Raw genomic sequence first — 23,710 nt, 5'->3', positions numbered from 1 at the left:
CTCACCAAGTAAAAGAAGTACATGACTACCATTTTACTTTTTATCCAATCCCAGAGGTTCTCCCTTCCCCCACTGCCCCGCTTTGCTTTCTCCCACCTCCCTAATCTATCACCAGTGGATTTCATGTAAGCCACTCACATCTCCTCCTTTGATTGTAATGTATAAAACCGGGTGGAAAACCGCCATTCTCCAGATCATTATCCCAATACATTGAGATTCTGCTTCCTGGCAATTGTCAACAGTTTGGCTCAAATAAACTCACAACAATTCTTTACAGGTTTGAATGTTTTTATGTTAACAGCGGTCTAAAATCTCATTTGGAATGAAGTTAAACCACCTATAAGACACTAAGAAATCAAACCACCAAGTTTGAAAATCTTTAAAGCAGGTATTTGTAACTGATACTTCAACTGAGAAACAAACTACCTTGACCCAAAACCTTTGCAATTTCATTTCTGACCATAATGAAGGCGTTTCTGGGCCGTGTTGCCCTCAGATCCAGTTTTGTTTTGAGTACTACTCAGCTTTGAAGTTTAGTGCTGAATCCTTTTTTCTTTTTTTTTTTTTTAAATATATTTTATTGATTTTTCACAGAGAGGAAGGGAGAGGGATAGAAAGCTAGAAACATCGATGAGAGAGAAACATCGATCAGCTGCCTCCTGCACACCCCGCACTAGGGATGTGCCCGCAACCAAGGTACATGCCCTTGACCGGAATCGAACCTGGGACCCTTCAGTCCACAGGCCGACGCTCTATCCACTGAGCCAAACCGGTTAGGGCAGTGCTGAATCCTATTTACAGGGGATGGTTTGGGAAGAGATTGGCTAGGAAACCCATGCCCAGAAAAGGTCTTTTGAAAACCTTCCTTAATCATTACCATCGTAACTATTTTCTTTTTTTTTTTTTTTTAAGTATATTTGTATTGATTTCAGAGAAGAAGGGAGAGGCATAGAGAAAGAGAGAGAGAAAGAGAGAGAGAGATGGAAACATCAATGATGCGAGAGAATCATTGATTGGCTGCTCCTGCACGCCCCCTACTGGGGATCAAGCATGCAACCTGGGCATGTGCCTAACTGGGAATTGAACTATGACCTCCTGGTTCATAGGTCGTTGCCCAGCCACTGAGAAAGGCCGTCCAGGCCATGGTAACTATTTTCTAACTTTAGTATTCTCTCTCACATCGATGTTTCTCTCTCTGCCTCTCCTTCCCTCTCTCTCTAAAATCAATAAAAACATTTTTTTTTTTAAATTCTCTTCTATCCTTTGTTTCAAAACCATGGCAAGAGTGCAGATCACTCAGAGAGTAAGAGATCGCCTCATGTGAGACGAGAGGGGCAGGGAAGGGGCTTCCAAGTGCTGGCCACATTCAGCTGCTCAAGCTTGGAGGGGTTTGTGCACCTTTATGATCTTTGAAATCAACAGGTCTTAAATACTCATTGCTATGTGCTCTAGTTTCTCAGGAAAACATTTTAACAGATATCACTCTCCTAACGATCGTGTTTGTCCTTCTGGATCAACGGAGCTGAGTGGGAGAGTCTTTATACTTGAGGCCCTAAAGTTTAGGGGAACAGTTCCCAAAAGCCAGCTGTGGAGCTGCTGCATCAGAATCCTGTGGGCCGTGTGTTAAAACTACAGACTGCCGGCCCCGCCCACGCTACAGAACCAGAAAGTCACGGGTGGGGTCGAGGAATGGGTGTCATTCTGCCCTGAGAATTTTCTACCCAGGCACGTGGGGCCACTCCAAGGCAGCCAGTCCTCTGCAGTCATCCTGGGGAGGGCATCAGTGGCTCCCTACTGCCCTCTTGTGGTAGGAGAGGCTCCGGACAGTCCATGTGCCTATGCCTTATTCCTCAATACAGCTTCGAGGCTGGGTCCTCGGTATTAGGCACATTCTTGCGCTCCATTGCGCTCTGCTTGGGACTCCCGCCCCGCCCCTCCCGGCGGTTGTCCTGTTATTCTCATTACAGGTCTCATGATTGACGGCCTTCGGCTTCCAGTAAACCGTGTCACCCCGTTTCCAGTGGACCGCCTCCACCTGGCCCCCACCTGCACCTGTTCTGACCGGTTCCTCTGACTGACCCTTACAAGAGACATAAATATCCCGCTCCCCCTAAATCTGCCTCGATGATGCCATTTTGGTCTCAGCCCTTCTGCTAGCAGATGCAACAATAAATTTATAATTCTTTACCCCTTTTGGCCTCGCGCGTTCCTCCTTTCGGGGACCCTAACACTCGACTCATCTGTGACAAAGATCCTGCAAAGTGACTTGCTGGAGGTCATAAAGTAAATGAAGTTCAGAGTCCAAAACACCAACCGAGGTCTCCCTCCCAGCTTTATTCCATCAAGACAGCTTAAAGCAATCCCCACCACTGCCTTCCCCGGAAAAATTCGTGATAGGATTACAACCACGTAAAACTCCCTTTTAACTTAAATTTGAAATTTCAAAAGGATATATATTTAGACAGTTGTTATTCAAAACTCTTCCTTTTTAACCTGCATGAAACCTTCATGAAAGAACATTTAGAAATTGCAGTGAAATGATAATGATGCGCTTTTTCTTACCATGTTTATTTTTTAAAAAACAAGACATTTTAGCTTCTTTACACGGCCCCATGCCACTTGCGGCCTGGTGGCACTGATTGGACCCGGGGTACTTAGTACTCTTCAGTTCTTCATTTGAGAGGCTTAATGCTTTATATGAAAGCTCGCTGGCACGGAAACCGCAAGGGCTCAGTCCTGAGTACAGAAGAGCAGCTAGGCTCCCTGCTGGGAAAATCACTGAAAGCAAACATTTGTTTTCCCCAAGGCAACATTATCTTATCTCCGACTTTGTTCCCTTATCGAAGAAAAGAAGGTCAGATTCTTCCTGGGTTCCCCAAGCTGTACGTGCACTGTTGGAAGCAAGGCTGATTTCTTATTTTCCCCTATCATAATCTCAGCTTTCATACAACTATGTAAAAGAAAATGAGGGATTTTGCAACAGCTCATGGTCAGGAAGTCTCTTTTTAGAGAGTGTGCTTAATGGTGTCAGCGTTGTTTTTATGAAAAGGCCAGTTTGGCTCAGAAAGTTCGACTACCCCACCCAGGTAGGAAAGCTGGCAAGAGGTGGAGTGGGGAGGGAGGGGAAGCAGAAATACCCAGAGAGCCAGAGACCCGAGAAAGCTGGTGATTGGCCCACAAAAGAAACAAAGGACTTGACCTTAAAACTAAAGGCCATGGAAATGACCCCAGACACCAGCAGCTGAAGCCAGAGCATGAACCCAAAGGCAGGCGTGGAGGTGAGGGATTGGGAGTCAAACAAACTCCCTCTCAAGGGAAGAGGATGGCAACAGAGCTCGCCACATGGGTGGGGTGCCAGGATGATTGATACAGGAGCCTCTTCAAGAGCTTAGCTCATCCTCAGGGCAAAGGAGGGAAGGTGAATGGGGTGGGGAGTGTCCTAGGTTTAACATCTAGGAGTAATCCAATTACCTTGAAGAAGCAATTTTCATTTCCATTGCATTGCTAGCCAAGACTAAGGGTTCAAACATTAAATTCAGTCACAGATTAATAAAAAACATGACATTTCTGCACAGTTGAATGTTATCTCTGAAAGGCTTACCTGCTATACTAGCAATATTTTGGTTTATTGAAGGATGTTGTTGTAGTGAATCTTTGTAAAATGTTTTTACAACCCTCTCCCCCCAAAAATGTTAAGGCCATTGTCAACACGCCTTACAGCAAATCTAATTCAAATGTGTGATAAGTTAGTTTAGCTTTGATAGTACCAAGGTGTTTTTTTCTTAGTATCCCACAATAGAACAAATTCATATTCCTAATATATAATGTTCTTATCAGAGTTTCTCATACTTTGGTAATATATGAACCCGCTTTAAAGAAAAATAAGCAGAATCCCTATGCTGACTTTTTCTATTATAATGTTTCTTAAATAGGTACAAACATAAAATAGATATATAAAATCCTTATGTCTGATTCCCTTTATTACAGAGGATATATGCAATCTTAAGCTAACCAGCAAAATAACCTTCTTAATTAAATAACCTATAATGAACAATGCTTCTCCCCAAATCAGGGAACAGGATGTATACCTAAAAACAAAGGCCTGGTTTGTCATGACTGCCATAAATCGCTAACAGCCCTTTGAGCATGTTATAGGAACTAGCTAGGAGGAAGGAGGCTAACTCTAGCAACTAGACATTCTGGCTCTGGGAGACTTGCCAACTCTCAACCATAAAAAGTGGACCTCTGCTTGACCAGTTTCAAGATAATCATCAGAATGGACTGTGCTGACTTACACATAGAGAATTTACAACTCTCCTCCCCTTGATTTCTTTGTTCTGCTTTCCCTCTCCCTCCTGATTAAAACTCCTACCTCCACTGAGATGTTAAGATGGGCTTTGAGATGAGAGTCGCCCATCATCTCAGGTGGCCGGTACTTGAATAAACCACTTTACTTCTCATCAGCACCCATCTCACAAATTTGGCTTTCTTCATGGCAGGCAGCCTAACCTGTATTCAGTTATGCCTTTACAACTATAAGGAAAGAAACATCAATTAAATATAAGCAATACCCATATAATTCAAGATAACAATATTTTTTTTAATATATTTTATTGATTTTTTACAGAGAGAAAGGGAGAGGGATAGAAAGTTAGAAACATCGATGAGAGAGAAACATCGATCAGCTGCCTCCTGCACACCCCTTACTGGGGGTGTGCCCGCAATCAAGGTACATGCCCTTGACCGGAATCGAACCTGGGACCTTTCAGTCCGCAGGCTGATGCTCTATCCACTGAGCCAAACTGGTTTCGGCAAGATAACAATATTAACTTAATGATAATTGATGCTGTTTTTGCTGAAACTAAATTGCTAGTATAAGAGTGAACCCAGATGTTTAGGCTTATTGACTGAAAAAAATATTGACTAAGTGTTTCATCAGCAAAAAAAGGATTTATTAATAAAAGGATTTATTCAGGAAAATGGATTGCAGCCCCATACATGCAGACACAGCAAGCCACATGCACACTCTGGCCTACCTGCCAAGATGAAGAGCTATTTGTAGAAGGAAAAAGAAAGTTAAAGGGAGAGGAAGTTAGAACCACAGAGCTTTATTATAAACAGAGTTCTTCTGGTAGGGTTCTTGTGATTACATAGAAAGCAATAACTTCTATAACCCTTAGCTCTTTCCATAAACCCTCTTGTTTGATTATGTTTCTTTCTTTTTTAAAATATATTTTTATTGATTTCAGAGAAGAAGGGAGAGGGAGTTACAAACATCAATGATGAGAGAGAATCATTGATTGGCTGCCTCCTGCACAACCCCTACTGGGGATGGAGCCCACAACCCAGGGATGTGCCCTTGATCAGAATCAAACTTGGGACCCTTCAGTTGTAGGCCAATGCTCTATCCACTGAGTCAAACCAGCTAGGACATGATTATGTTCCTTTCAAGCTTCCAGTTAGTCTTACCAGGCTTTAGAACTGAATCTAAAGAAGTAAACATACAGGGTGGGGCAAAAGTAGATTTACAGTTGTTCATATGGAAAAAAAATTATCCTATCTAATAAAAGGGTAATATGCAAGTTAACTGTCACTCCGTCACAAAGATGACGGTGCCCATAGCCACAAGATGGGGGTACCCAGTCCCCTCAGCCCCACCAGAGTCCCCCAGTCCTGGGGGGGGGCAGCCACTGAGAGCGGGCAGTGCGAGCAGCCTGGCGGAATGCTTGCTTTGTTACCGTAGAGACGAGGCAAGCGTCCCGCTCCAGCTGCAGAGGGCTTCTGGGCAGTGCCCATGCGCGCAGAGCAGCTGGGGTGGGACACTTGCTTCGTTGCCGCCAGTAAGGAGGGAATATGCTAATTGACTGCCACACCCTCAAAGATGGCGGCACCCACAGCCACAAGATGGTAGCGCCCAATCCCCTCAGCCCCGTTGGGGCTGCAGGCGTGTGTCACGGCTGGGCTCACCCCCAGGTAGGTCTGGCTGCTCCGCGCACCTGCCTCCAGAGTCCCCCAATCCCTTCAGGCCCCCAGCCTCCCAGGGCCGGCCTGAGGCACAGGCAAGCCTCAGATGGCAGCTGCTCAGCCACCCAGGGCCGCCCACGGCTCAGGTAACCAGGGCTGGCTGAGGCTTGCGCCGCCGGCAGTGGCAGCAGTAGAATTGTGATGGGGCATCACCTTCCCCTGATCACCAGGTTGCCTCCCGCCCCTGAGGGCTCCCGGACTGTGAGAGGGGGCAGGCCTGGCTGAGGGACCTCCCCCTCCAGTGCATGAATTTTTATGCACTGGGCCTCTAGTAATTAATAAACATACAAGAATAAGTTCTGTTTTATGTACTCACAATGTAAACCTAAAATGAAAAGAGTGACCGCATGTTGGGTGTTCAGCATGTTTATCCCACCACGTACCCTGGGACCACTCAACCCTTTTGCTCTACTTACGTGCTTTGTGGATGCACAACAAGGTGCATTCCAGGTCTGCCGGTCATTGTAACCCACAGGTATTAAGAAACCCCCAGACTCCAGGAGTCTGAAGCCCAGAACCTCTAGCTTATTATAAAACTGGGGGAGGAACCCCACCATCACTCAAGGTTTACCTTATTTCCTTATAAGGAAATTCATGCTGAGTCTCACCCCATGATAAGACCTACCACAGACTTCTCAATGGGAAGTAAATAAAAATGTGTACTGAGTGCAACTCAGCTTTGAAAACAAATTTTATAATTAAGGGGGGAAAAAAGCGTATGCTTTGAAAGCTGCAAAGCGCCCCCTGAATGCAGAGTGCTATGTGTCTAATAAAGGAGGCGGAAAGTATTCTCATGCCCCTTTCATCAAATCTTTGATTGTGTCCCCTGGATTTCCCCAACCTGAGAATTCACTCGTGGAAGGAAAGGAATTTGGCAAACAGAGACCATTGTGACACAATGGATTAATCTGGGTGATGACAATAAACCTGTTGGCCGACTACTAAAGAGCAGGTGCGGCTCTCATGACGATCACCTCATTCCAGGCCACACCGGTTTTCTAGAACACGTGGCTCCGAGAGCCGCCAGACAGGACCCGGGGCAGAAAGTGCCTCTGTTGGAAGAGGTTGAAGAAGCAGGGACAGTTTCCTCCAATGCTGAGAGGAAGAGAACTATTTTCTTCTCTCTCTCTCTCAATTGCAAAGAGAATCCCTAATGAAGTATCCAGTTTCCAGAAACAGAATTCCATTTGTGTTTTTTCAACATGGTCTTTGAACCACTTTTTTATTTTAAATTTTTTAAAAAATATATTTTATTGATTTTTACAGAGAAGAAGGGAGAGGGACAGAGAGTCAGAAACATCGATGAGAGAGAAACATCGATCAGCTGCCTCCTGCACACCTCCCACTGGGGATGTGCCCACAACCAAGGTACATGCCCCTGACCAGAATCGAACCTGGGACCCCTCAGTCCACAGGCCGACGCTCTATCCACTGAGCCAAACTGGCTAGGGCTGAACCACTTTTTGCATAAAAGACCAAACATGAATAAAGAGTAAGTTCCATAGTAGTTCTTCTGGAATAAAGCTGCCAGCTCTCATTTTTCCTTTAGAAATCCAGCAGATCATCACCTGCACTGCTTACATGCAATGTTTCTCAAGGGGTGGTCCATGCAACAGCAACTCAGGGCAATACTTTGAAATGGAAACCCCTGGGCCCCATCTCAGAACTAAGTACCTCAGGGTATGCTGGTCAGACAACCTACATAATCAGCAAGCACCCCAGTGGATTTATATGCGTGCAAATATTCCAGACTTTCAGTTTGCCTTCCTAGTTACAAGTGATCCGTGAAAGATTTAGGGGGATTCCCAAAGCAGAAACTGGTGACACTAAAACATTTTCAGGTACATATGTATTTAGAAAGATTTCCAGACAACGATGAGAAAAGTAGTTTAATAAATAGGACTGGCTTGCTCTAGCCAGGTTGGCTCAGTGGATAGAGAGTGAGTCCGAGATCTGAAGGGTCCTGGGTTCGATTCCAATCAAGGGCACATTCCTCAGTTGCAGGCTCAATCCCCGGCCCTGGTCAGAAGCGTGTGCAAGAGGCAACCAATCCATGTGTCTCTCACATCAATGTTTCTCTCTGTGTGTCTCTCCCTAAGAATCAATGGGAAATTATCCTTGGGTGAGGATTAACAAAAATAAAACAAACAAACAAACAAAAAATAGGACTGGATTTAGGCATAATAGAGGTCTCTAAGGTGAAGTCAAAGGTTTTCACTAAATTTTGGAAACTTCACTTCTCCATTCTGTCTCCCTACAGTTCCATGTTCCATGGTCCATGGTACTTTCTCTTCTTGCCCGCATTAGCCAAATTAAAAAAAAAAAAAAAAAAAAAAAGGAAAAGGTAATCACATAGGCATATGTGCGAACTTGTCACGCCTTCTGGTTGAAGATTAAAGATTTCGGATATCTAGATATTTTCATTTATCCATGAATGTACTCCTTCTTCAAAATATAGATTACTGGATGTCAAGTACTGAGGTAGAAAAATGAATGAGACATGGCCCATATTTTTAAGAAAAAATATTCAAAATGTAGGAATTAAGAATTTATAGCCTATTCTTTCAATGTCCGGCATTGCTCAAGCCCACCCAAGCATTATTTAATTCTCTAGGAAAATGTACTTGTGTGTTGACTGCTATTTCCTATTAACCAAGGGCTGTGATTCTACAAAGTTACATGTTAACTTGTAGATCTACCCGTAACTAGTGGGTGGCGGCCAGGGATGCTGCTGAGCATCCTATGACAGAGAATTCTTCCTCCAACAAACAATTTTCTAGTCCAAAAAGTCAACAGTACTGAGGAACCCTCTTCTACAGAGGTCAAAAGCCACTCTTGAGAACTCAGGAGGCATTTGTCCTTCTTAGATAAAGCCGTTTCAGTGCCATTCTGGTGGTTTCCGCAGTGGACCAACAAAGGGAAGGCAGTCAGCAAGTGAAGCCTGCAAGGGAAAACCTTTAATGTGTTTGGGAGTGAAGAGTGTGGGTGAGAAAATGCAGTAACACATGAGGGGAGGCAGGGACCAAAGTATTTTAAAGTATCTGGATCAACTAATATTTGCATTTTCATTAAGATGATTGATGCCTTCAAAGCAGCAGTATATTATTTTAATGAAAGATCTTTACATAGTCCACATCTGAAAAATGTGGGAAAATAACGATACCTAATTATGGTCATAGCTGCATGATCGCAAACATTTAGCAAAGAAAAATGATGGCAGTGCCTTTCCTAGTATGTCTAAAGCTGTATTTTCACCATTAAACACTGAGTGAAAATCTGAAAATCATGTAAGCTATTGTCACTCTGTAAAATCTTATTGCATTTCTGTATGTAAATATCTAAATTATTTAAGTAGTTTGCTAAGCGTCTTTCATTCGTGAAATAGACACCCCTTCAGTTGTCCTTGTGTACCATGAGTGACTGGCCAGTCATTACGTCCAGAAGAAAAGTTCCTTTTCGGCCCTGCTATTTGAGAAATGGGAGCTTTCCATTACTCAGCGAGAGAGTAAATGTCATTATTGTCAAAATTGTCTTTTCTTTTCAAGGAGCAGTCATAGAGCCCTGTGGCTGAATGGGTTGTTCTCTTACAATACATTTTGTCTAACTGGTGGAACATTTAACTTTATTTTTAATCTGTCACAAACAATGAAACTGGCCTTGACTTGTGAAGCTGACATATACGTGGTCAAGGATGTCCTTGAACATCCTTTCTCCTGATGAAGAATGCAGAGGGAGGGGCAAAATTCCTCTTTGCTCTGACTCTCTTGATTTCCATTTCAGAGTGCACCCAAGGCTGCACTTTGAACAAGCTGAGTACGGAAAATCAGTAAGAATACGACTTACAACATCTCCTGCAAGTTCTGAAGAAACTATTCCTGTCTTGAAGTGTCACCAAAAAACTGCTGATAATCACTGAGCAAGGTCAGTATCAACTAGCAAGATACATGCTTTTCTGAACCAAAACTTAATTTTCCCAACAAAACAGGAAGTTTCTAATAAGAATTCTGTATTTTAATTAGATAGATTTTTTAAAATAAATTGATTCAACATTGAATTGCTCAGAGCCATTATTATATATAAATGTTGTTGCTAATTTTTCTTTCATGCATATCTTTCTAAAATGCTGTTTTTGATTTATTGGGTACAGACATATTGGGGCAACTATTTTCTTGTATTTAAGTGATTAATAATTTATTCCTCTCATTACTTAATCCTATGGGAATAGCTAATAAACGTATCCTCATGCCTTTTCCAAAGAAAGCATTTTTGCCTTGGGAGGTCCAATTTAGTCATAATTATTTTTCAAAAAATTTCTGGATCATTTTCTTATGTCCTAGGGGAAAATTTTTTTTAAATGTTTATAGTAGACACAGTATTATTTTCCCTCTTTTCCTCAAACTGTATTCCCAGCCTAACCTGATAGACCCACAATAACTTTATACCCTGTGGCTTAGAGATAATGGTAAACCCCACAGAAAAGCCCTCCATGGGGTGGGTAAGTGTGCTTGCCTGGGATTCAGTCCTTCCTGTAAAGGGAACAGTGCAAGATGAACCGGAAGTAACTGAAGAGGGAGACGGAGACAGCAATACCACATGAGAAGTGTTATGATGTGCTTATGAAAGGTGCTATGAAGAGTCCCCTCCCAATGCCTGGCTCACAGGGAGTGGTGAAGAGGGTCTCTGAAACTGACTGCGTGGCTGGGACAAGCGTCTTCATCTCTCTACGCCTCTCTTTCCGCATCTATAACTTTTTGTTGGGAAGATGAAATATAATTATTCATGTAAAGAATGGAGCAGCAGCCCGGCCAGCATGGCTCAGTGGTTGAGCATCAACCTATGAAACAGGAGGTAATGGTTGGATTCCCCATCAGGGTACAAGCCGGATTGCTGGCTGGATCCCCAGTAGGGGGCGGGCAGGGGCAGCCCATCAATGAGTCTCTCTCATCATTGATGTTTCTCTCTCTCTCTCCCTCTCCCTTCCTCTCTGAAATCAATAAAAATACATAAAAAACATCTTAGGCAATATATTGTAATAAACTTTTTTTTTAAAAGAATGAAGCAGCAGCTAAATATAAGACTCGATCATGGTTTTTGCGGTAGCTGCTGCTGTTTGCTCTCATTCCAGGTCACAGAACTGGGGCGTCGGTCCTGCCTGGCTGGCTCCTCTCTCCACCCTTGTTCTTTGTACAGGCAGACTTGGATCTCTGCCTCGCTCTCTTAAAGTGTTCTTAATTTTTTAAGAAATATATTTTTGTTGATTTCAGAGAGAAAGGGAGAGGGAGAGAGAGAAACATCAACGATGAGAGAGCATCATTGACCAGCTGCCTCCTGCATGCCCCCTACTGGGAATCGAGCTTGCACCTGGGACATGTGCCCTGACTGGGAATCCAACTGTGGCCTCCGGGCAGGAATACAATTTCTTAATGCCTTTCTTTTGAGTGTACATATTACTTTCACAGAAAGGTATTCAAATATTTGTCTAATATAGAGTATGTGCAGACATCAAGGATACACGGATAAGTACATCCTTGCCTTTAGTTGTTCACCATCTCCTGGACACAGCCGTCACTGACTAAGCAGTAATGTGCAGTGTCCAAGACAGAGGTGTGCTGCAAGACAACAGAGAGGAGTTTTATATTCGTTTAAACTCTTCATCCTTCTGCAAAAGTTTTGATTGGGCATGGATGACTACTCCTTTTGGGGGAGGAAGAGAATGTGTAGAGTCACTGCTCAAGGGAAGCAGACTAGACTGGATGAGTTTGTTTTTGTTTGTTTTTTAATATATTTTATTTATTTTTTTTACAGAGAGGAAGGGAGAGGAATAGAGAGTTAGAAACATCGATGAGAGAGAAACATGGATCAGCTGCCTCCTGCACACTCCCTACTGGGGTATGCCCACAACCAAGGTACATGCCCTTGACCGGAATCGAACCTGGGACCCTTCAGTCCACACGCCGATGCTCTATCCACTGAGCCAAACCGGTTAGGGTGATGAGTTGGTTTCTGACAGGCGGCACAGAGCAGAGTATTCCAGGCACAGGGAGCAGCCTGAAAAGGACCCAGAGACTAGGAAATGGGTGGCTATGGGAAGATTGTGAGGTGGTTTGGCTACAGCTGAAGTACAGGATGATGCCCGGTGGAATGGTAGGGAAAAGCTGCCAGCAAAGGTGGGGACAAATCGAATGCCACTGGTGCCTGATGATTGTAAACGCTGTGCTGGGTGTGATGAATTAAAGCATCTTAGTTTGGGTTGCTAATAGCACGTTACCAACTGGGCGGCTTCAATAAGAAACGTTTATTTCTCACAATTCCAGAGGCTGGACATCTCCGATCCCAGTGACATGGTTCGGTTCTGGTGAGGATCCTATTCTGGGTTGCAGAAAGCTCGCTTACTATACCCTCACATGGTGGGAAGAGCGAGCTCTGGTCTCTTTCTCTTCTTAGAAGGGTATTCCGCAATCCCATTCACGCAGGCTCCAGCTTCATGGCCTAATTTTTTCCCAAAGGCTCCACCTCCAAATACCATTACACCGGGGAGTAAGGCTTAAATATGAATTTTGGGGCATGGATTAAATTCTTCGGGGAAGTTCTTTGAAGACTATACACTCCTATTAAGGGTGGGGTGAGTCATTTCTTCTTTTTTTTTATGTAATCCCTACCACAGTGACTGGTAAAGATAGCTCCACTCTTTGCTACTTAGTTTTAACTTTACCATTATCTGAGTTCTACCTCTAGATAAATTGTACTGATCAAGGAACAGAATCAAAGGAATTAGAGGGCAGGCAGAGGACCCGGCGTCACACAGGCATACAGGAAGCGTCCAGCTAGTTTACCGTTTCCTGAACTTGAAGAACAAGTGAGTACCAGCTTGCCAGCACCCATCTCCCTCTTGGAGCAGAGTTGGTAGGGTCCTGTTCTCAGCCCACACCCCAATCTCAAGGTGCTTTAAGCTCCTTTTAAGTATTGAAGAAACAGTCAAGTTTCTTTTATAATCAAATCCTGTTTTCCTTTCTATTTTTTAAAGATGTTTTTGTTGATTTCAGAGAGGAAGGGAGAGGGAGAGAAAAACATCAATGATGAGAGAGAATCGTTGATCGGCTGCCTTCTGCACGCCCCCTACTGGGGATCAGCCCTCGACCTGAACTTGTGCCCCAATCAGGACCCTTCAGTCCGCAGGCCCAGGATCTAACCACTGAGCCAAATCGGCCAGGGCCTATTTTTCTTTTCAAATAAAAAGCTATTATCACTAAGCATGCCAGGTTTACATTATATGGTATTCTCTTTGAATAGCGTAAATTTTAGCATTACATAGTAATATCTTTGCAAACCGTAATAAAAAAGCGCTGAAAGTGGTTCTTAGAGAAGGGCGTGCTTGCTGGCTTGGGCAGCACATATACTAGCATTAACATTAGAGATTGGCATGGACCCTGTGCAAGGATGATGCGAAAATTCCTGAAGCGGTCCATTTTTTTTTTTTTTTTAAAGGAGGAAAAAAGGGGGGAGTGCTTTACTAGTTTCAAATATTAGTTTTGCTCGTTTTAATAACATGACAATGGCTGGGCTTATTCTTGAATGTGACTTCCTTAAAGCTCAAAAGCCATATTATAGTCTTAACATCCCATAGAATTCCCATCAGTAGAGTTTTGTATGGCCTGTAAAATCAGCCTTACGGTTTTTTATGCAGGAGTTGTGGGGAAAACACGGAAGGGAGTGAGCAGTTGTTGAGTTTATTTGGCAGAACTTTATTTTCATTATACGAACCCCAGAAAGTGAAGCTCAATTCTCAAAGGTTAAACTTCTGGGAAGACGCTGGTTTTCATCTAAAGACGACTGCGAATGGCGGGGGGACGAGTAGGTCGGGGATTGTGCTCATTAAAAGGGAACGGGAGTTAAAATGAAGTGAGGGGAAGGCGCTGTGGCCTTGCTGATCGAAGACACCTGCGCTTGACCCTGTCGCGCTGAGTTTGTGCCTACGAAGTTGCCCCAGCAGGGGTAACGCCGGGGAGGTGGCGGGTTTGGGGCGCGGCGGTGGCGGAAGGAGCGCGGGGAGGCGGGAAGCCCGCGCCAGGCCTCTGCCGGGGCGGCCGCGGGGCCCCGAGCCCGGCGCGGGGGGGACGCGCTTCGGGGGAAGGCAGCATCCGGGCTTCAGTGTCCGGCGAGGGCCGAGGGCCAGGCGGGGCGCAGTTTTCTTCTTTGGGATCCAATGCGCTGGGCGCCCGCCCAGGTGAGTTAAAACCCGCGCGAAGAGGCGGGACCCGAGGGCGCGGGGCGTCGGACTCCTCCTCCGGCGCCTCCGCGGTCTGGGTCGGGCCGCGGCCGGGCGCCGGACTCAGGGCCCGAGGGCTGTGGGACTCCGTCCGCCGGCCGCTGCTTCCCGCTCGCCCCGCCGAGGTGCCCGGTCCCCGGTCCCCGACGGCAGAGGAGCCCGCGCGGGAGCACAGGTGCGTGCCGAGGCGGCGGCCGGCGCTCAGCGGCCGGGACGGGACGCGGCCGGGGGGTGTGCCGAGGTTGGGAAAACACTTCCGGGTCGCGGCCGTGCCCCCGGGCCCGCTGGGTCCTTCTTCCGGCGGCGGAGGGGCGTCTGGGGGGTGCAGTCCCACGGCCGGGGTGCGTGGGAGGGGCGGTGTGCTGCCTCCCCGCGGGTCCCGGCAAACCCCCGAGGAGTTTCTGCCGGAGACACTTGCTCGCCTCTCACCTGGGCTCCCTCGGTCTCACCTGTCACACGTTCTTGTTTTGCTCAAAACAAACTCGCGTTTCCTGCCTAGTTTACCCCAAACGAAGACTAGATGTCCAGTGGCACAAACATATGCAAATAAGCCAAACACCAGAGAGCCTTCAATTAAAAGGAAATTATAAAATAGGAAAAGTTGTGAAAACCTGGTGAAATGGCCCTAACCGGTTTGGCTCAGTGGATAGAGCGTCTGCCTGTGGACTCAAGGGTCCCGGGTTCGATTCCGGTCAAGGGCATGTACCCAGTGGGGAGTGTGCAGGAGGCAGCTGATCGATGTTTCTCTCTCATTGATGTTTCTAACTGTCTATCCCTCTCCCTTTCTCTCTGTAAAAAAATCAATAAAATATATAAATAAATAAATAAATAAATAACCCTGGTGAAATGTGTTAGAATACACTTAACAGGATCCGATTATCCAGGTCGCTGTAGGAAATCTGATCGCTAATTCAAGATCTTAGAGCGATTCCTTGGGAATCTTATACCTCAGGCTTGTCTGTAATCCAAAAAGTCCCTTTACACCCCCCCCCACCCCCCACCCCGCCTCCTGCAAGATTTTTCTAAGTGAATATGTGTTAGATATTGCTGAAAGCATTATAATGAACTTAGTAAAGTATAACTTTTACTTAAAAGTTAATTTAAACTAGAACATAAAAATTAATGTTTTCTGAAGTTAATTTTTCGTGACTGTCTGCAAAGAAATTTTAATATGGACATTTCTTTCGTGACAAATACCACATGATCTAACTTATGTGTGGAATTTAATGAACAAAATAGACAGACAGCCCTCAGAGAGGAGGTGGGTAGGGGAGACTGGATGAAAGAAAGTGAAGGGATTAGCCAAAGAACATATATGCACAGACTATAGTGTGGTGATGGCCAGGCTGAAGGGGGAGTCTGGGAGGAGGTGGGCAAAGGGGGGAGGGGGAGGGGGACATCTGTAATAGTGTCAACATAAAAATAAAGTTAAGAAAAAAAATTTTTGAGTCAACATTTTGATATATTTCAGTAGAATTCTTGATTCTCATCTCTGAATAACTTTTAATTATGTATTACACATTAATTTCAGATGGCAAAAATTTAAAATAATGTCTGTCATTTTCCATTGTCATTACAAATTGAATCTTGTAACCGGAATAATACTTATATCTAATTATATAGTTAATAAATTGTAAAATAATTTTTTTATTGATTGATTTTAGACAGAGGCAGGGAGAGCAGGAGAAAGAAAGAAACATCGATTTGTTGTTCCACTTATTTATGCATTCACTGGTTGGTTCTTCTATGTACCCTGACTGGGGATTGAACCTGAAACCTTGGCCAGGGCCTCTGTTAACATATGTTTAATATTTATATTAAATAGTGAACATATTTGTAATAGTAGTTTTAACATTTTCCTGCTTCTTTACATCTCTAGTAATTTTTGATTGGATGCTCAACACTGATTTTTATGTTGTTGAGATCTGGAATTTTTTTACTACTTTAAAGAGTATTGACCTTTTTCTCTTGAAGGCAGTTAAGTTACTTAAAAATAAGTTTGATTCTTTAGTTTAAAGGCATTTTAAAACTGTCTTAGGGCAAGTCTAAATAGCCTTAACTCTAGGGTTAATTAAGCCCCACTACTAAGGGTTGCCAAGGCATTGCCCTTCTGAGTTCCCTGCTGAAAGACTCATGTATTTCATAAGCACTGAACTCAAACACGTCCCAATTCTGTGTAACCTTTAGGAATGGTTCTTTCCCTGGCCCGATGGGGTTTGACTCCGTGCAGGTGCTGACTGGTATTCAATCCCAGGTTTAAGGAGACTCTCGATTTCTGGAGCTCTTTGTCTGCATCCCTCCGTCATCCTCAGGACCATGCCACACAGACTCTAGTGCTTCAGTTTTTCTTAACTCTGATATCTGGCCAACTCAGTGAGACCACCAGGCTCTGGTTTTCCCCTGCAATTGCAGACTTGGGGAGATTAAAGAATTTACCTCCTTTGTTTCCTTTTCCTCAGGGATCATAGGTGGCAGGGCTGTAATGATCTGCTTTAGAAAGTGTCGAGAAAAATAAAAAAATTTACAAATTTTATGTTCTATCATAGACAGTTTACCATTATTTGTAATGTTCTTCCAAGTTGCTCACAAAATTTAATACAAAATAGGGGAAATTGATGGGAAAACAATTTGGGGAACTTCTCAGTCTGTAAAAAAAGCCTTACTATAATTTACTCTAATTACATAAGTTCATCATAGTTCTAATATACTGAGTGCCATTTTAAAGTCTCAGAAGGAAAGGGGGCTTTATGTTATTATTTTCCTTTAATGGTTTTTTGACTTTAAGAACAGAGACAAGCAATAAAACTAGTGAAGATGGGATATACTAAAGAATGATTAGGTTCATTTAGTCAAAGTAGCTGTGGTTATACGGAGTCAGGTGGGCCAAAGCTTGGGCCTTCAATGCAGAAAGGTGACATTTCAGGAGAACAGTCAGTTAAATGACTTTTTGTTACTTTTTTTAAAAGTTAAAATTTGAGCCCTGGAAGGGTAGTTCAGTTCGTTAGAGCGTCGTCCCCAATGCCAAGGTTGCATGATCCCTGGTCAGGCCAGTACAAGAAGCAACCAGTAAAAGCATGAATAAGTGGAACAACAAAGCTATGTCTCTCTCTCCCCTCCGCTTTCTCTCTTTCTAAAATCAATTGAAAAAATTTTAAGCTAAAATTTGAAAGAAAGGAAAACATTAAGACCCCAGACAGAAATAGAAAAATGTCAGGAGCAGAAGATTTCTGGGTCCTAGGAAGGAAGGAGATGAAGGCTGCACCTATGTTAGCATTTCTGCTTTCCATGTTAAAAAAAGCGATATGGGGGTTGGGTTACAAACTTGCCAAAGTTCTCTAATATATTTTGAACCTCAAAGCTCTGGGGTTTTTAAATGTTTAGCACTCTCAATATAAATACAAATGTGAACTAGGTGCTAAGGAAGAGCTTCTTTTTGGCCTTTAAAGATAAGACCCAGAAATCAGCATACGGTACTAGTTAATTTTATACAAATAAAAGGTTCAAACGCAGTTAAGCATAATTCGTATATAGTTTTTTCAGAAATTTATAATGATGCTTTTACCTCTATCACACCCTTTACAAAGATACGGTAGAGTAAATGTCAGATCAGTCATGTAGAATACGTTGATACTTTACAATGGACTTCAATAATATGCTTAAAGTAAATATTTCCACTGGGCCACATATATTATAAAGGTAATACATTCTAGTTTACGATTTATGATTTATCAAGTATTTTTTGTGTCTTTGTGATTATATAGACTTGGCTTTTGCTCTTTAAAAAGCTCTAACATTTTTGTTTTGTACAAAGACAGAGACAACATTCATTTACATTTATGCTTTTTAATTTTAGAAACAAAAAAAAAAACAACAAGAAATGCCTCATTCCACAAACAAAGAACTGATACTTGGCATCATGGTGGGAACTACTGGAATCAGTTTGCTTCTTTTGTGGTACCACAAGGTTTGTAAACCAAGGACAGCAATGAATTTACCTAAATTTCTTTCTCTGGGTAATGCATTTGATTCGGTGACTTTGCAAGATGAGATGCCGAAGAACCAAGAAACAACAGCGATCTTTCAAGGAAGGCAGCTTCAGATCCTGGAGAAGTTAAACGAATTACTGACAAATATGGAAGAACTCAGAGAGGAAATCAGAATTCTTAAAGAAACCATTCCAAAGCTGGAGGAATGTGTACGTGGTGAACTCGGAGGAAAGACAGCTGCTCATAGGATTAGTCCCCAGCACAGAGCTCGGAAAAGAAGGCTTGCCACAGTTCAAAGTTCAGGAACAAGCAATAGTTCAGAGGAAGCGGAAAGCGAAGGAGGGTAAGTTTCTTTAAGGTGTTTTCCATGTTGAATTGCTTATTGATTGCATTATTACTATTATTTAGGTACTTCCATTATGCCTTCCCAGTCACATATAGGGATGGGCAAAGGTCGAAAAATAATAATAAATAATACAATAATTAACAAATAATATAAGGATACATTTTTTTTGCATACTCACTGTATTCTGTTACAAACAAGATATAAAAAAAAGTGATTATTTTGGCTTATATTACAATTAAAACCATATTCAATAGAGGTCAGTATTTAAGCTAGTGTAGACCGCATTGACAAAAAGAATGTAAGTAACTTACTAGTGCTAGGTGGTAGCATGTGAGTATTGAAGAAGACCATATTTGTTTGCTAAAATTTGTAACCTATTTTCATATGTAGCCCCTTATATAAGATTGATCCAATAAGTTCAGTAGAACCTTGTGCAGTGATGGAAGTGGTCAAAATCTGTGCTGTGCGATGTAGCAGCCACTTGAAGTACAGCTAGTATAACTGAGGAACTAATTTTTAAATTTCATTTAATTGTAATTAAATTTAAATTGCCATATGGGACGAGTGGCTATTGGATTGGGCAGTGTAGACCTACAAAGATTTGAGAATGTTCAAGTGAGTCACTTTCTTCCTCCCATGGGGTAATCCACTGAATTCTAAAACCAAGAATATCCGTAAGATTGTCTTAGAGGAAAGCACAAGTGATTCATGAATAAAGAAATTGTGCTTGACTAGTGTTTTTGAGGAGTAAAATAGGCAAGTAAGTAAAGAAGCACCAGTGAATATGACATAGCCCAAATTCTTGAGGGTGGGGACCCCCATGTTTTCATTGTTGTATTCCTCACATCTGATGCTGCTGGAACACATCTGTACTGGTTGACCTAAAATATGTATTCTTTTGTTTCTGTTGTTTTTAACACTACTTGCAGTTTGTTATTGGATCAGTTCAAATCCTTAACCATGTACTATTTCTTTATATTTACTAAACTGCATTTAGTAACTACTATCTAGTGAATTAATAACTCTCTTTCTTTCTAAAGGAACTAATGGTGGAAAGGGAAATTCTAGAGATAGCCTAATAAATTGTTTGGTAATCCCCAAGAAGTATTTTTTCTACCTTTCAAGTCACAAGAGTTTAATATTGTAATGGAAAAAAACAAAACTTAAACTGGTGCTAATTTAGTGACGAACATTGTTGTTTCTTTGCATAATTGGATATATCTGGTAAGCCATTTGTACAAATAACTATAATTAATGCAATAGGTTGAATAATTTACATTCACTACACTCAGATCAGCTAAAGATGTAAATGTACATTACTCTGTAACTGAATTCAGTTCACCAGCTCTGTTTTTGATAATGTGGGAAAACTTGAATTTGTCTATGCAAATTAACTCAGTCAATTCTAGTTTAGAACTAGTTTTTCTGTGTGTGTGTGTTAAAGATTCAGTCGCAAAAGATTTCCTTTTGGAAAAGGTACTCATGGATCTTATGGTGACTTAGGAACAATAGACAACCATCTCACAACCCAGGGGGAAAATAGTAGATTGCTGGGGAGAGAGCCATGCTCTTGGGCTTCTTTTTAAAAAAAGATTATTTAAATTGATTTTTAGAGAGAGAGGAAGGGACAGAGAGAGAGAAACATCGATTGGCTGCCTCCTGCACATCCCCTACCAGAGATCTAGCTGCAACCTGGGCATGTGGACTGACCGGAATCCAACTGGCAACCTTTCGATGCAAGGGACAACACCCAACTAACCGAGCCACACCAGCAGGGCTCCCGGGCGTCTTACTCCCTTACACATCTTGCTAGGTGTCTTAGGAATGTAAGGCCCCGAGCACTCTTTTTTTTTTTCCCCTTGATTCTTAAAAAATTGAGACTACTGTTTTAGAGCAGTTTTAGGTTCAGAGAAAAAATTGAGGGGAAGGTACAGAGATTTCACCTATGCCCCTGTCCTCACACATGCCCCCCCCCTTCCCCATTACCCAGTACCAAAAAACCTATATTAATACATCATAATCATTCAGAGTTCATAGTTTGCCTTAGTGTTCAATCTTGGTGGTGTACATTCTATGGATTTGGACAAATGTTTAATGACATGAACCGTTATGTTATGGTATCAGACTATTTTCACTGTCCTAAAAATCCTCTGTGCTCTGCCTGTTCATCGCTTTCTCCCCTCAATCCCTGGCAACCACTGATCTTTTTGCTGTCTCCATAGTCACACCTCTTTCAGAATGTCATATTGTTGGAATCATACAGTACGTAGCCTTTTCAGATCGACTTCCTTTACTTCATAATATGCATTTAAGTTTTCTCCACATCTTTATGGCTTGACAGTTCATTTTTTTTTTTTTTTTTTTTAGTGCTGAATAATATCCCATTGTCTAGATGTACCACAGTTTATTTATCCATTCACCTCCTGAAGGACATCATGTCATGGTGGATTCCAAGTTTGGGCAATTATCAAGACAACCACCGTAAACATGCATGCACAGATTTTTGAATGGACCTAAGTTTTTGTCTCATTTGGGTAAATACTAAGAATCATGATTGCTGGGTTGTATAGTAAGAGTATGTTCAGTTTTGTAAGAAACTGTCCAACTGTCTTCCGAAGTGGCTGTGTTCACTTCCAAGGTGAACCACTTTGCATTCCCACTAACAGTGAATAAGGGCTCCTGCTGCTCCACACCCTCATGAGCATTTTGGTGTTGTCAGTGTTCTGGATTTGACCCTTCTTATAGGAGTGCAGTGGTATCTCATTGTTGTTTAATTCACATTGCTCCGATGACATATGATGTGGAGCATCTTTTCATATGCTTGTTTGCCATCTGTATATCTTCCTAGGTGAGGTGTCTCTGAAGGTCTTTGGCCCATTTTTAAATCGGGTTGTTCATTTTCTTGTTGTTGAGTTTTAAGAATTCTTTGTATATTTTGGATAACAGTCCTTTTTCAGATATATAGTTTGCAAATATTTTCTCCTAGTCTGTGGCTTTTCATTCTCTTGGCATTGTCTTTCACCGAGCAGAGCTTATCAATTATTTCTTTCATGAATTGTGCCTTTGGCATTGCATCTAAAAAGTCATTTTCATACCCAAATTTATCTAGATTTTCTCCAATGTTATCTTCTAGGAGACTTATAGTTTTGCATTTTATATTTAGGTCTGTGATCCATTTTGAGATAATTTTTGTTGAGGGATGTAAGGTCTATATGACCATCCTTTGTCCTGGCCATTTCTTAGGGTTGTGATGAGAAACCTTAAGGAATAAGGGAATATTTTTCTCCAGGACCAACATCAGGCTTAGCAGATTTACTCACTGCTTGCTATAAAAGTGGTGGATTCCCTAATCTCAGTGTTCCTTTCTTTGTAACACAATTCATTGCGAATGTAAGAGTTTCTGGGCCCTGTGGGACCTGGAGTCGAGGAGAACCGACACAAATATGCTGGTGCTCACACAGCTTGATGTGCTGGGAGTGATAAAGTCCTTTCTCTCTGACCCAAGAATCATGTGTCTTCAGCATCCATGAAACAGTGACAGATTTACTAGCTTGTGTGTAGGGTAAAATAAAACTATAAACCAACCGACAACTGTATGGAGAGAATTGGAGAGTTTTAGGCCTCTGGAAAGGAATTTGTTCCCCAAGTGTTTCCCAAAAGAAGTTTGTTAGGAATGAAACAAAAACAGATGAGAGCAGGGTATTCAAGATACTGAGAAGTAAAAAGAAATATAATTTAGAGGGTGTTTTATGTCATAAGTGGCTGTACACATACAGCTATTATGTGGACAGTGCTTCAAGTTGGTTTGGAAAAGGAAAATGATTCTGTTAACTTTGCCTTTAAATTGGTATTAAGTTGTTTCAAGGGGTTATAACAGTGGCTCAGTAGGTCTCCATAGTCTATCATGTGATCCATGCAATCAGATGGGACACTGTATTGCCAAGGTAGATGAAGCAAGGTAGAAGGGGGCAATAGCATTTGCTGTTTAGGTTTTTTTTTACTTTCTCAGTATATCTTCAGATCCAAATTTTATAATAGTCACTTTTCCGTATTACTGGATCGTGTAAAAACCTGGGGTAAAGCATGTTTGGTGAAAGAAGGTTGAGTTAGTAGTCCAGGGGTATGGACAGCAGCCAGTAAGAGAGACAGTCCCAAGTAAAGGATTGTGCAGATATACACTGAGTGGCCAGATGATTATGATCTCTGAACGCATAATAATCTGGCCACTCAGTGTGTGTGTGTGTGTGTGTATAAATATATAAATATATAAATATATAAATATATAAATATATAAATATATAAATATATAAATATATAAATATATATATATATAAATGTATAAATATATATATATATATATATATATAGAGAGAGAGAGAGAGAGAGAGAGAGAGAGAGAGAGAGGCCCGGTGCATGAATTTGTGCATGGGTGGGGTCTGGCCAGTCTGGCCAGGGGGAGGGGACATGGGCGGTTGGCCGGCCTGCCTGCTGGTCAAACTCCTGGTTGAGGGGACAATTTGCATAATTTGCATATTAGCCTTTTATTATATAGGACTAGAGGCCTGGTGCTTGAAATTTGTGCACGGGGGGGCGGGGTGGGGTGGTGGTGTCCTTCAGCCCAGCCTGCACCCTCTCCAATCTGGAACCCCTCGAGGGATGTTCGACTGCCCGTTTAGGCCCGATCCCAGTAGGATCGGGCCTAAACAGGCAGTCGGACATCCCTCTCACAATCCAGGACTGATGGCTCCCAACTGCTTGCCTGCCTGCCTTCCTGATTGCCCCTAACCACTTCTGCCTACCAGACTGATCACCCCCTGACCATTCCCCTGCCAGCCTGATTGATGCCTAACTGCTCCCCTGCCAGCCTGATTGCCCCTAACTGCCCTCTCCTGCAGGCCTGGTCCCCCCCCAACTGCTCTCCCCTGCAGGCCTGGGTCCCCCCCAACTGCCCTTCCCTGCAGGCCCGGTCGCCCCCAACTTCCCTCCTCTGCCGGCCTGGTCACCCCTAACTGCCCTCCCTTGTAGGCCTGGTCCCTCCCAACTGCCCTCCCCTGCTGGCCTGATCACCCACAACTGCCCTCCCTTGCA

At 42.8% G+C, this 23,710-nt stretch overlaps 1 protein-coding gene across 2 annotated transcripts in view; it reads left to right on the top strand.

Moving 5' to 3' along the window:
* The first annotated feature begins 14,089 nt into the window (after window positions 1–14,089).
* The window catches only part of RMDN2 (regulator of microtubule dynamics 2), a 30,987-nt gene continuing 21,366 nt past the window's right edge, over window positions 14,090–23,710 (top strand). Inside the window, exons 1-2 of one of the 2 annotated variants that reach the window (XM_080685800.1) lie at window positions 14,090–14,248; window positions 18,144–18,619. In XM_080685800.1, coding sequence (XP_080541926.1) covers window positions 14,228–14,248; window positions 18,144–18,619 — 497 coding nt within the window. In that variant the 5' untranslated portion in view covers window positions 14,090–14,227. Of the gene's footprint in view, window positions 14,466–18,143; window positions 18,620–23,710 lie in introns of both variants that reach the window. The other variant, XM_080685801.1, reaches the window with a different exon arrangement.

Source organism: Plecotus auritus (genome assembly GCF_963455305.1).
Source record: "Plecotus auritus genome assembly, chromosome: 8".
Classification (NCBI taxonomy): Eukaryota; Metazoa; Chordata; class Mammalia; order Chiroptera; family Vespertilionidae; genus Plecotus; species Plecotus auritus.
Note: the sequence above shows the minus strand (reverse complement) of the source record. Positions and strands in the feature narration are given on the sequence as shown.